The sequence below is a fragment of the Acomys minous genome (assembly GCF_964271855.1).
Source record: "Acomys minous genome assembly, chromosome: 17".
Classification (NCBI taxonomy): domain Eukaryota; kingdom Metazoa; phylum Chordata; class Mammalia; order Rodentia; family Muridae; genus Acomys; species Acomys minous.
Genome location: NC_140500.1, coordinates 71440945 through 71453956, shown reverse-complemented (window position 1 = coordinate 71453956; position 13012 = coordinate 71440945). Strand labels below are relative to the sequence as shown.

The window sequence follows — 13012 nt, the reverse complement described above, 5'->3', positions numbered from 1 at the left end:
ATCAAATGTGTTTTTAAAAATTGTATAGTATTTCCCTTCCAGAGTAAGGTGTGGGCGGCGAGGGAGTCAGTAGTTTTCAGACAAATGGACTTGAGCGCTCCAAGGCCAGGTTCTGATCCTGCTTCTGCCACTAAATGCCACCAAATGATTTAAAAGCTGCTCACCCCCCACCCAGACCTCAGTTCCCGCTCTGTTAAAACAAGTTGGTTGGCTTGAGTAACCAGCACTATGACCTCCAGCTAGCCCAGGGGTTCACAACTTTATTAATGTTGTGGCCCTTTAATACAGTTTCTCATGTTGTGGTGACTCCAACCCATAAAACTTTCTTTTATCGCTACTTTATAACTGTAATTTTGTAATGTAAACATTTATGTATCTTCCAATGGTCTTAGGCGACTCCGGTGAAAGGGTCGTTTCACCCCCGGGTTGAGAACCGTTGATCTAAGCTGTTCTTGGGCCTCGTGGGACTCAGACACTCAGGACCAGTTAACTGTCTGAAGACCAGTGGGCCGCAGAAGGCAAATGTGGCACGTGACTACGTCAAGCCCCTTCATTCCCTGGCTGTGCGAATCCTAATTGGATGCTCTGTCAAAAGCGCACAACCGTTCCAGAGCCACCTTTGCTTCCCGGAGCGTCTTCTACCATCGACTCACGCGCAAGCCCGGAGAGAGTGGGAGAGAGCCCCAGGCGCGGGGCACCCCTGTCCCAGGCCGCCTGACGCCCGATCCCCCGTCCCGGCTGGAGGTGCCCCGCGCCCCCTCCCGCAACCAGACGGAGGGGGCGGCCGGCTTGAAGGCAGAGCCTCCGTGTGGCCCCGCGCGCTCTGATTGGCCTCCCGCGTCCTCGTGATGCGCGACCCCGCCTCCGCCCACCCTTCCTCCGCAGCCGCGCAGGGGAGCTGACCGTCCGGGGGCTGAATGGGCGCGATCGCAGCGCCGGGGGAGGGCTTGGGCTCGGGGCCCGGGGCTGGCGGCTAGCCAGCGCTTCCTCCCTAGCATGCGCACGGAGGCGGCGGGCGGCGCGGAGCGTTGGCCCCAGAAGCCGCGAAGCCAAGCAGCGGCACCTGCCTGCCGAGGTACGTGGAGCAGCCCCCAGTCGGCGTAGCGGACACCGGGGAACCCAGGCACTGGCCTTTGCCCACTCACAGCTCGGGCCCGGCGGCTCTTCCCCAGCCGTGCGACGCTGGACGCGCTTGCGAGGGGACGCAGGCGGAGGGTCGCGGCCCCGGGGCCGCTTAGATCTGCGCCCGGGCAGCCGGCGCAGGTGTGGGCGCGCGCTGCGGGTAAGGAGGACCCGCCCCGCGTGGCAGGTCCAGCTCGGGTAGCCCTCTTTCTATGCCGCTCGATTCTGGGATTTTAATTCATTGCTGGAACCTTCTGGGCCGGCAGAGCCGAATTGACTCCGTATATTCCGTGACTGTTTTGGGGAACCTTTTGCAGGGTCACTAGTGGCTCACGGCCCCTCCCGGTGCGTCCGTGTGGGTAGGCGTGCTGTGTGAAAATGGGTAGATTCCTGCCGGAGGAAATTCGATGGTGACCTTCCCCGCCCCCTCTCTGCGGCCAGCCTTGCGGTGGAGACACGTTGGGGTGGCCGGTTTTGGTTCCTTAGAAATGTTAAGCTGTGGACTGGCGAGGAGGTTTTTTAATGCGCTGTTTTGTTTGTTTTTCTTTCTGTTTTGTGGGGGACAGGGTTAGAGAACATTTGGTAGGACCCTGGTCAACTAGGGGACCTCCTGTCCCTACCTCACACCAGCTGGATGACCTTGGCCCTCCTGTGTTTTGTACTGGAAAGCTTAACCTGCTGATGGCTGAGGTCTCTTCCAGGCCAGTGGGTGTATGGTTGTAACGATATAAAATAAAAGTCTATCATTTATGGGAGAACTCTGCAGAATCACTAGCTGACTTGGAAATGAAATTTTTATTCCTCTCCGTCTTAATTCAACCTTAACCAAAGTAGGTGTCATTTACTTAAGAGGAAAAAGCGGTGTTTTATGTTGTGCTTTTTCTGGGACTGATGGCTTGCAGGATCTTTCAGATAAGGACTGTGCTGGCTTTTAGCCTCACAAAGGAAGGAGAGTCAGGCTCATCTCTGCCCTCTGGTGTCTAGCCAAGCCTTCCTTGGTTTATGATGGTAAGTCCTCTTGTACCTACAGGCAGACACACATGCAGGAGCCGTCTATGTCTGCTGAGTGAAAGGACCAGAAAGGACAGGTTTTGGCTTCATTTGTGTATTCCCACATCCTGACATCTCAGAGCAGTGTCTAGCCTTTCTGGTTGCAGAGTTGGGAGTCACCAGAGGTCCTGGTGTTTGGATGAGAGGATTAACATGAACTGTCATCAGGACTGCTGAGCTCCTTGACAGCTTGTCTGCTGTGTGGGTGATGCTGTCTCTGTAAGTCGGTAGAGACTGCTGGGGCTGATGGTTTTCCTTGAGGCTTGAAAAGAAATGGAGGAGATGATGGGGGATGGGGGAATGGTAGCTGTTTTTTTGTTGATTGGTTGGTTTGGCTTGGGTTTAGACCTGGGGTATCATGTAGCGCAGGCTGGCCCTGAATTCGCTGTGCAGGCGATGCTGGCTTTGAACGCTTTCTGTACTGGCCTCCCCCTCCCAAGTGTTGGGATTACAGGCCTGTGCCAACATGCCTGGCCTAAACAGAGTAAGATGAGAAGAACTGATGAAGCTTCTGGAAGGCAGTGCCGAGGGCAGGCAGGAAGTTTGAAAAGCACACATTTATGATGGTTCTGAAATTTCATTCAGTTTGACATACATTGCTAATTGCCCCATGTCATCAAAATAGGTTAAGTGGCAAAGGGTTAGGGAAATACTCAAGACAGAACACCTGCTGTTGGTTTGCCTCCTCCACTTCTTCCTGCGCCTTCCTGGGCTGGCCAGGAAGTGAAGTGTATCAACTTGGTACAAATTAGAGCCATTTGGGAAAAGAGAACATCAATTCAAAAAATGCCCCCACCAAATTGGCCTGCAGTGGGGGAGGGCCCAGCTCTTTGTGGGCTTGTGGTCCTGGGCTGTATGAGAAAGCAGGCTGAGCAAGCTGTGGGAACCAAGCCAGTAAGTAGCACTCCTCCGTGGCCCCTGCCTCAGCTCCTGCCTCCAGGTGCCTGCTGTGTTTCATTTCCTGCCCTGTTTTCCCTTCAGGGATGGACTGTGATGTATAAGCTGAAATTAAACTCTTTCTTCCCAGTTGCTCTTGGTATAGTATGACGACAATAGAAACCCTAACCAAGACACGTGGGAAGGAGAGAGAGAGCCACCCTCCACACCTGTCCTGCTCCGGAGGAGGGTTTTATTCTGTGCTGTTTGTGAAGCCAAGAGGGTAGTGATCACCCTTCAAAAGCACGTCCCACTTTGCTAGTCTAGCAGGAAAGGTGTGGCTTAGAAACAACTGGGAATATATATATGTATATCTGCCTAGGGTGGGGAAGCAAGGACTGGATCCGTTAGCAGAGGCAGCCACTGGCGGGGGTGTGCCTCACAGTGTCCAGTGTGGGAGGAAGCCAGAAATGTGGATGGTGGCACAAGGCTCTCCTGGGAGAGAAACCCAGCTTGAGCACTTCCATAGAGAAAAACAAGTGGGGTGTGCTGGCTGGGAGGGGTGACGGGAATGAACCGAGAGGGGCTCACAGTTGGTACCAGCTTCCCTGGACACCAAACAAGGTTTGCTCCTACTGAAATACAGTGTAGGTCCTCGGAGTTGGGTGTGGTGCTGCAGGTTTCTGAGTTTCGGCACTTGGGAGGAGAGAGGCCAGGAAGGCCAGGAGTTCAAGGCAGCTGCTACTGTAGAGCAAGTCATCTGGGGTGTATGGGACCCTGTCTCGATTTATATAAAACACACACACACGCGCGCGCGCACACACATGCATGCATACGTAAAGCCAGTGAGACGGCTCGGTGAGGCAGGGTGGGCCTGCTGCCTAATGGTCTGGGTTCAATTTCTGGAACCCACACAGTGGAAGGAGAGGACTAACCCCATCCACTCTGACCTCCATGTTTAGAAAAGTGTGTAGGTTCAAGGAAAATAGAGGTACCTAAAGTGTGTTGCTGAACAAACGTCCATACTGAGCATGTGCTGCACTCAAATCAAGGAACAGAACACACCAAAACGTGTGTCATACCTCATCACTGCCTTTCCCAGCATTAACCCTGGCCTGACTTGTTTCTCTTACACTGTGCATAAATGGAAACCTACGGCTTATGTCTTCTTTTGTAAACACTAAGTGATAGAGATCCCTCCCGAAGCCGCCTGTGGTTATAGCATGCTCAGCTGATGATGGTCACCAATGTGGGGTATGCAGTGCCCTCTTCTGGTCCCTGTGGGTACATGCACTCACATGCACACGTATGCACACAATTAAAAAATAAAATTAAGGGACTGACAAGTGGCTCAGTGGGCAAAGGCCTCTGCTGCCAAGGTGTTTGGTCCCCAGGACCCAGTGCTGGAAGGAGGGAACCCACAAAAACAGCTCTTTACATGCATGACCTCCACTTGCAGACCATGGCATATGTGCACCCACACAGGACACGTGCGCGCGTGCTCTTGTGTGCACATACACACATGCATGCACATTCACACTCACACAATAAAATGAAAAAAAAATAATAAAACTATATCTTAAAAAAATGAAAAGGCTGGGCAAGGTGGCACACACCTTTAATCCCAGCTCTCAGGAGGCAGAGGCAGGTGGATTTCTGTGAGTTTGAGGCCAGCCTGGTCTACAAAGTGAGTCCAGGACAGCCAGGGCTACAGAGAGAAACCATGTCTTGAAAACAAAACAAAGCAAAACAAAGCAAACAAACAAAAAAATCCTGATAGCCGGCCATGGTGGCACATGCCTTTAATCCCAGCACTCTGGGAGGCAGAGGCAGGTGGGTCTCTGTGAGTTCGAGGCCAGCCTGGACTACAAACGAGTCCAGGACAGCCAAGGCTACACAGAGAAACCCTGTCTCAAAAAAAAAAAACCAATATAAAGAAACAAATAAAAAGAAACAGGTGGATTCAAGTTTTCATTTCTTCCATTAAGTTTAGAAGACATCGACGTCTAGACTCACATGCATCTAGCATCACAGCTTCTAAGCATATGTGACACACTTATGAATACTTTATAGTCCATTAGTCATGCTAAGCCTTCAAAGCCTGCTCCCCACCCCCTGTACTGTGAAACATGTTGTAGAACTATTACATAGATTAGCTCATTTGATTTCACCGTTGCCCTGTGAGTTTGGTGAAGGAGAGATAAACCTGTTTTTGTTATGATCCCAAGTGTGGGATGGGGAACGGTCTTGTGAGAGAACAGGTGAGGTTAATCCACTAGAAGGCAAACCACCTCGTGCGGGAGCTTGATTGTTGCCAGCTGAAAAGATCTGTGAACAGATTCTGGGAGGAGATATATAAGTGAGCCAGAAACAAGAGAGGGGGCTTTGGAGACTTCGGATAGTTTTGGCTGTTCATCGCTCCACTTCGAGACGCTCCTAGAGAGAACCGCTCACTCAAGGGAAGGCTTTGTGGCTCCAGCTCCTGCTGAGGTTCTGGGTTCTGGTTACTCCAGGTTCCAGCAGAAGAAATCCTGCTGGCAACGCCAGGAGAATCATTCCTCAGGACTGATATCCTTACAATTTTTTTATTCTTTAATCCTCTTTTCTTATCGTTTAACTTAGTCGGGTTATAAGGGACGTACGCTCGGTTAATAAGTTCGTAATAAAATATATTGGTTAAGAATACTAAGCCTACAGTTTGGTACAGTTATCTCTCCCACTTTATAAAAGAGGGGTAGTGAGCTTTAAAACGCCTTTAGCAGCTCCAGAGGGCAGATCTCGGATTCAGACCTAGGCTTGGAGTTAGTAGGCAAGGCTTCTGTTTGCATGTCTTTGCAGCATTAATGTGTTCCGACCCCTCAGAAGGGATCCGATCAGAACTGATGACAGTGCTTTGAGGTGGCTGAGGTGGTTTCATCGGGTTTGTACCCTCCAGGTGCTCACCGTCTCCCTAAGGCTCTGTGGCAGCCTTTTATCTCACACTGCCTTCTGAAGAGATGGCCTTGTCTCTGGTCCAGCCTTAAGAGAGGTCTCTTCAACATCCAGCTCCACCTAGAAAAATCCCTTTTATTCCGCCTGAATAACTTCAGCACCAGTGGTAGGGACTGTCCCTCCTCTGTCGGCCTCAGCACACTGTCCCTCCTGGCTGGGCCCTTCAGACACAGTGTCCTCAGACTTCACCCACCAGGACCTGCTTTCCCTATGCGGGTGACATTGCCCTCGTACCCCACTGCACTTCCTGTTCAGGGGAGCCTTTTTAAAGGTTCTGTGGCCCCAAATCTCTAAAGCTCTTTTTTTTTTCTTTTTTTTTCTTTTTTAACACTTTGCCCTCGTGTCAAGCGCAGAGTATATGGTAAATGTGAAAACCCCGGAGCTAACTACGCTGGCAGGGGATGCACTAGTCTGTTTCTTTGTTTTTATTCTATTCTATTTTTATTTTTTAGGTGGGATTGTAAAACCTTCTGAAGGAAAGGCTGTGTCTGTTGCTTCTTGCTGTATGTCCACATACATACTCCATGTATGACCAAAACCTGGTATGTGTATTTGGGAGCTTGCCCAAATGTTGGCTTAAAGTCTATTGCCAAACAAAATTGGACCTCTCAACGTTTTATAATCCCCTCCCTGAGGGACCATTGGTAATTAAAGGTTGTTGGAGAAGGTGTCATTTTCTCCAGTGGCATAGCTACTGGTAAGTTGAGAAAGGCTGCAGTGGGAGCAGGAAGAAAATTGGGTATAAAAATGACTAAAGGCGTGGTGGCGCACGCCTTTAATCCCAGCACTCGGGAGGCAGAGGCAGGCAGATCGCTGTGAGTTCGAGGCCAGCCTGGTCTACAAAGTGAGTCTTGAAACCCTATCTTGAAAAACAAAACAAAAGAAGACTAAATTTCATTATGTAAATGTATGAAACTGTCAAACATAATTGTCTTAAGTTAGGGTTTCTGTTGCCGTATTACTGTGAAGACACAACTTTGTAAACTCTTAAAAAGTAAAACATTCAATTGGGGCTGGTTCACAGTTTCAGAGGCTTAATTCGTTAGTGTCACGGCAGAAAGTGTAGTAGTAATCTGTAGCAGCAATAGTGTAGTGCAGTAGTGTGTAGGCAAATTTGGTGCTGGAGAAGGAGCCAAGAGGTCTATGTGTGGACTGGCGGGCAGCAGGAAGGGAGCGTGACAGTGGGCCTGGCATGAGCGTCTGACACACCTCCTCCAACAAGGCCACACCTCTAATAGTGACGCTCTCTGTGAGTCTGTAGGAGCTATTTTCATACAAGCCACCAGCACAATAGGAACATTTTGTTTAAAAATTTTTTTCTTTTTTCTTTCTTTCTTTCTTTCTTTTCTTTTCTTTTCTTTTTTTTTTTTTTTCAAGTGAAAAGGATTCCTGGTATGCACAGTGGTGCGCACCTTTAACCCCAGTACTCTGAAGGCGTAAGCAAGCAGATCTCTGCGAGTTTGAGCCTGATCTACATACGTAGTGATTTCCAGAATAGCCATGGCTGCGTAGAGAGACCTGTGCCAACAATCAAAAAATAAAATAAGTAAATAAGATAAAAGGGTGCCCGGTTGGAGTGTGAAAGGCTGTCCTGTGTTTTGGTCGTTTTTCTCACAGACTTATGTGTGTGTTGCTGGCTTCAGAAGTAGGAGCATGCTTGCTCATTCTGAGGTTAACACGGCCGGAACAGACTCCTCTTTTTGTCTTCATTTCCTCCTGTCCTTCAGTTCCCAGGCCCTGTCAGGCCCGGCACGGCGCCTGTGACTTTACCACTGCTTCCTGACTGGGGGTCTCCAGCTGTGTTCCTATGCCCCTCTATAGGACAAATACGGTGTCTATTGGACTAGATCAATAGGTCACAGCTGCCTAGAAAACCCACAGCATCCATCGGCCTGCCTCCCCAGGAGTGTATCTGAGGTTCTGTTTGGTGATGCGATGGTGCCAGGGACCAAACGGCCCGTGGCTGAGTCCACCTGGGCATTAAGTGTAGTCAGAGGCCCAGGCAGGGTGGAGTGAGCGCGAATATGGCCAACAAAAAAAGGCCGAGAGCGCAAAAGAATCCATGGTTGAGATAGGATCCTCATAGGCGGGAGGAAGCGAAGGGTAAAGACAAAGACGGCGGGGGGGGGCGTGGAAGAATCAGAAACGGGCGCAGGGGAAGGATTTTCTGAAGATTTCGAGGATGCAGGAGGAACAGAGTCGGGGGACATGTCAATGAGCGTAAGAGAGGAACCCTGCAAAGAGGAACCCTGCAAAGAGGAACCCTGCAAAGAGGAACCCTGCAAAGAGGAACGAGAAGGAGGAAGAGATTTGCGCAGGCAGAGTTCAGCCACAGATAGGAGTTGCCTCTGTCCGCTTTCGTTTTCGCCGGACTCAATTATGTCCGTATAAGGCCCCAATAAGAAAAGATACTGTTCGCCACCGCTGCATTACCATCTTTTTGGATAAGCGCATTAAGCTCTCGTCCCACCTTCTGCCACTTTTCAGAATGAATAGTAGGCCCATCAATCATGAACCAGGGACAGGTCTGGTCAATAAAAACAAAAAACTCAATCAAATGTTTCTTTTTTACCCTAATACCCCTCTCTCTGAGTATGTCCTTTAAGCCTCTTTGCTTCTTTGGACAGCGAATGGCCCATTCTTGATATTTGCGAACGGATGACTCACCTAATGACGAGGCCGGCCGGGCGAGCTCGGCTGGTCATGAAAAATCCAGTGGACCGGTCCCTTAATCCGTTCGGGGAGAAACCCACGCCTCGAGCCCCACGTCTTGGGCGCCACTCCACCAGGCCGGCTGGTCAGTTATTGGGGGGCCGAGGAGGGTCGCAACCTGTGGATAAAAAATGGGTGAGAGGGAGGCAGGGCTCAAGGAAACAGTAGCTTGTCAAGAGCCGTTTATTGAAGGTGAGGGCAGGCTTTTTAAAACCTGCTTTAGGGAGGGCGGGGGTAAGCGAGGAGGGTAATGGAAAAGTACAGAATCTTCTGGGGTTGAGCCCCGGGAACATCTGCAGGGGGAGGGGTTTTCCTAGTTCGGGGCAAAGCAGGATGTCTCTGTGGTTATCTCAGGATCGGATCGCTCTCTTCTCAGGGCTAAGCCGGATGCCTTGCGTGCCTAGTGAGTGGCCAAGCAGGATGTTTGCTGCAGATGCTGAATGGGTGGGGGTCGGCCACGGGCCGTTTGGTCCCTGGCACGATGGTAGTATCCACAGCATCCATCGGCCTACCTCCCCGGGAGTGCATCTGAGGTTCTGTTTGGTGATGCGATGGTGGTACCCACAGCGTCCATCGGCCTGCCTCCCTGAGGAGTGTATCTGAGGTTCTGTTTGGTGATGCAATGGTGGTACCCACAGCATCCATCGGCCTGCCTCCCCGGGAGTATATCTGAGGTTCTGTTTGGTGATGCGATGGTGGTACCCACAGCATCCATCGGCCTGCCTCCCTGGGAGTATATCTGTGGTTCATTTTGGTGATGCGATGGTGGTACCCACAGCATCCATCAGCCTACCTCCCCGGGACTGTATCTGTGGTTCATTTTGGTGATGCGATGGTGGTACCCACAGCATCCATCGGCCTGCCTCCCTGGGAGTATATCTGTGGTTCGTTTTGGTGATGCGATGGTGGTACTTTACCATCCTAGAAGCCTGACTGTTGCCATTTCTTCCTGGTTGCTTTTGTTCTCCAGCTTGCAGGGAGCGTTGGGATGTATTTGTGCACATCTTACTGTTGGCCCTCTCACCCCCAGCTCTTCTGCTTGCTTTCATTTTCTCCTCTAAAGTATGATTTATTCAGCCTGACAACTTATCTTTTCATTTTATAGGGAAACGAAAGATAAAGATTAAAAAAAAAAAACTTGGCATCTGGAGTTCGCTCTAGGACCGGTACGGCTTGCCACAGACTTGCTTCACTATAGCAGGCGCTTTTAGGATGATAATGTGGTCATGTCAGCTCCCCCATTCGAGAGCTCTCACATAAGAACCCACTAGGAAGAAGTTTTCTCCCTAGCATCTTCTCTCACTCCCTCTGTCCTCTTTCTCTTTGAGGAGCACCCCCACTTCCACCACTGAATTGTCCTGAGAGCTGCAGCCCACACCAGAACCTTCCTGTGCTCTGTTACTTTAAAAACTGTTGCTTCCAGCTCAGTCCCCAAGTTCCGAGGCATCTTACTTCCTGACATCTCCTGCTTGGCCCTCTTCTTGCCTTCTTGGCTTTGGCTCTGCAGTTCAGTCATCCCTCAGCAGCCGTGAGCTCAAGTGACCTCTTGACCATCCCAGGGCCTTGGCCTTGCTCTGCCGAGGTGGATGCCCTGGTGACTTGTTAGTTGAATTGTGTGACCACTGTCTCTTAGTGCCCCCTGCCCCCCACCGATCCAGCCAGCCTCAGCCCACCTCGGGGCTTTCCACTAGGACACATTCAAGTCCTTCTTGTCCTTGGAGCACTCACTCACACTCATCACGTCCTCTGATGGACCTGTGGCTCCTTATCCATCAGCCCCACTATCTCATGGTTGGTTCTTTGAGTATTTGGGTATTTGGGGGCTCCTAGTCATATGCATTGAAAGAGGAAAGGGATTATTTCTTTTCCTAGTGTGCAACATTTGCTTATTAGATATTTATTTAAAGGAGTATAAATCTGGGCATGGTAGTTCATGCTTGTAGCCCAGGGAGCCCGAGGCAGGAAAATTCACATTGGATTTAAGGGGACTTAGTTAAAGCAAAACAGACTGAAGGGGTAGGGAGAATTGTTAGGAGAACAAAACAAATTCTGTACCGGCCCAGACCAGCCCTGCCCAGCCGAAGCTGCAACGGAAGTATAAGCCCTAATACCTAAAGGCGGCCTGTGTTGTACACGAACACCTCTCCTGGGCTTCAGGAGCGATTCTAGATGGTGGCCATCCTTGGGACAGTCAACAAGATTCCAGTCCTTTGTTATGGGCCTTCATCCTCAGAGGTCAGAGAAGGCTAATGTAGGAGCCCCAGGCTGTTCATGGAAAATACACAAGGCTGACAGGATACAGCTAAGCGTGTGCGCATGGGCACCCTGGGCTGGAGGCCAACATCTTTCTCATCTTATTTCCACTGACCGTTCTCTGAAGTGCCTAACTGTGTAACAACAGCAGCTCAAGGCTGGGGAGATGCCTCAGTCGGGAAGAGAGCTCACTGGGCAAGTGTGAGGGCCTGAGTTCAGATACTGAGCACCCACATAAAAACTGGGTGTAGTTGCAGTCTGGTTACCTCAGTGTTGCAGTTGGGGCAGGGCAGGAGGCTGGCTAGCCAGCTCAGCACAAACAAACAAACAAACAAAATGTGAAATATAAGATACACAACAGTAGAGGAAGACACTTTTATGTTTCCTCCCTCTCTCTCTCTCTCTCTCTCTCTCTCTCTCTCTCTCTCACACACACACACACACACACATACACACACACACACACACACACACTCACACATACACACACAGAGGGGGTGGGGGACAGAGAGAGAAAGCTAAAATATTTTCCTGGATAAAGCAATTTAGAGTCCCTGGATACCACCATGCCAGAGGAGGAGGCAGAATCACGGAGATGAGCCCTCGGCATTACTCATTGAAACAAACAAACAAACAAACACAAAACAAAAGCCAGCATCTCTTCTGCTTCTGGATTTCTTGGGACGTCTCTAACAGACACGCAACAGCTAGTATAGTATTAGGTCCTATCAAGTGGGTGTATAGTTTTCTTTCTTTTACAGATTTTTTAATTCTATTTTATATGTTTGCGCCATGGGCATGCCTGGTCCTCACAGAAGCCAGGGAATGGCATCAGATCTCTTGGGACTGGATTAGAGATGGTTGTGAGTTGCTGTGTGGGTGCTGGAAACTGAACCAGAGTCCTCTATAAGAGCAACAGCTGCTCTTGTTTTGTTTTTTTTCGAGACAGGGTTTCTCTGTATAGCCCTGGCTGTCCTGGACTCACTTTGTAGACCAGGCTGGCCTCGAACCCACAGCGATCCGCCTGCCTCTGCCTCCCGAGTGCTGAGATTAAAGTTGTGCACCAGCACTAACTGCTCTTAACCCGTGGGCCACCTTCCCAGCTCCTCCCTAGTTTTCTTACTTGATGAGAGTGAGCGTGAGCTGAGAGGCCTTGAGGAGCCTGGCAGGAGCCCCCGGTGCCTGTTCTGACAAATCTTACTCCTGAGGTGTGAACGGAGCCTTTTCTCCATCAGTGGCTACTGAAACAAGCAGCTCTGATGAAGCGGGGGTGGGGGAGGAACTTTACTTAGCTTCTAGAGATGATGGTTTGAATGAGAATGCACGCTTAGTCCTTAATGGATGGAACAGTTTCGGAAGGATTGGGAGCTATGGCTTTGCTAGAGCGGGGAGCCCCTGGGGGTAGGCTGGGATTTCAGAAGCCCATGCCAGGCCCAGTTCCTTTCTCTCTGCTTTTAACTTGAGGATGGCTGTGAGCTCTAGGTGACTCCACAGCGCTGTGCCTGCCTGCCTTCGTGCTCCCTACCGGGATGGTCAGGGTGTCACCTTCTGAAACTATTCGCAGGCAAATGCTTTGTAAAAGTAGCCGCCCCTGGTGCATTCCCTCTTCCCAGAAAAGGAAGAAGGGAACTCGGAGTCTCCCACCCAGTCACTGATTAATTCATCAAGAGAAAATAGCAGCAGACTCAGGCCACCTTAACCAGCAGCTCACATGAGCTGTCACAAGTGCCAGGCCAGTTGAGCACCACGTGCCTGCTGAGAAAACACTGAGAAAAAAGTACAGCCTCCCACTGGGTAGCTCTGGCCCCAGTTGAGTTGAATCATGAAGAAACATCAGATGAACCTCAACCAGGGAACATTCTGTAAAACACTCCGCCTGTGGTTTTTGAGAAGATGTCAAGGTCATCAGACATACAGACTGTTTCAGATTAAAGGAAGCCAAAGAGACAAGACATTGGGCCTCACATACGATGCTGGACTGTGTCCTAGAAAAGGGGCAACGATTTTT

At 50.3% G+C, this 13012-nt stretch overlaps 1 protein-coding gene across 6 annotated transcripts in view; it reads left to right on the top strand.

Moving 5' to 3' along the window:
• Positions 1–846: 846 nt before the first annotated feature.
• Positions 847–13012, top strand: part of ST3GAL5 (ST3 beta-galactoside alpha-2,3-sialyltransferase 5) — a 46319-nt gene continuing 34153 nt past the window's right edge. For 2 of the 6 annotated variants that reach the window (XM_084766892.1, XM_084766889.1), the window contains exon 1: positions 6492–6581. Coding sequence is in view for 1 of the 6 variants with exons in the window: in XM_084766888.1 (XP_084623014.1) it covers positions 997–1075 (79 nt within the window). In the remaining 5 variants the exon portion in view is untranslated. Of the gene's footprint in view, positions 1076–1103; positions 1283–6491; positions 6582–13012 lie in introns of those variants that run through there. The other 4 variants (XM_084766888.1, XM_084766891.1, XM_084766893.1 and 1 more) reach the window with 4 other exon arrangements.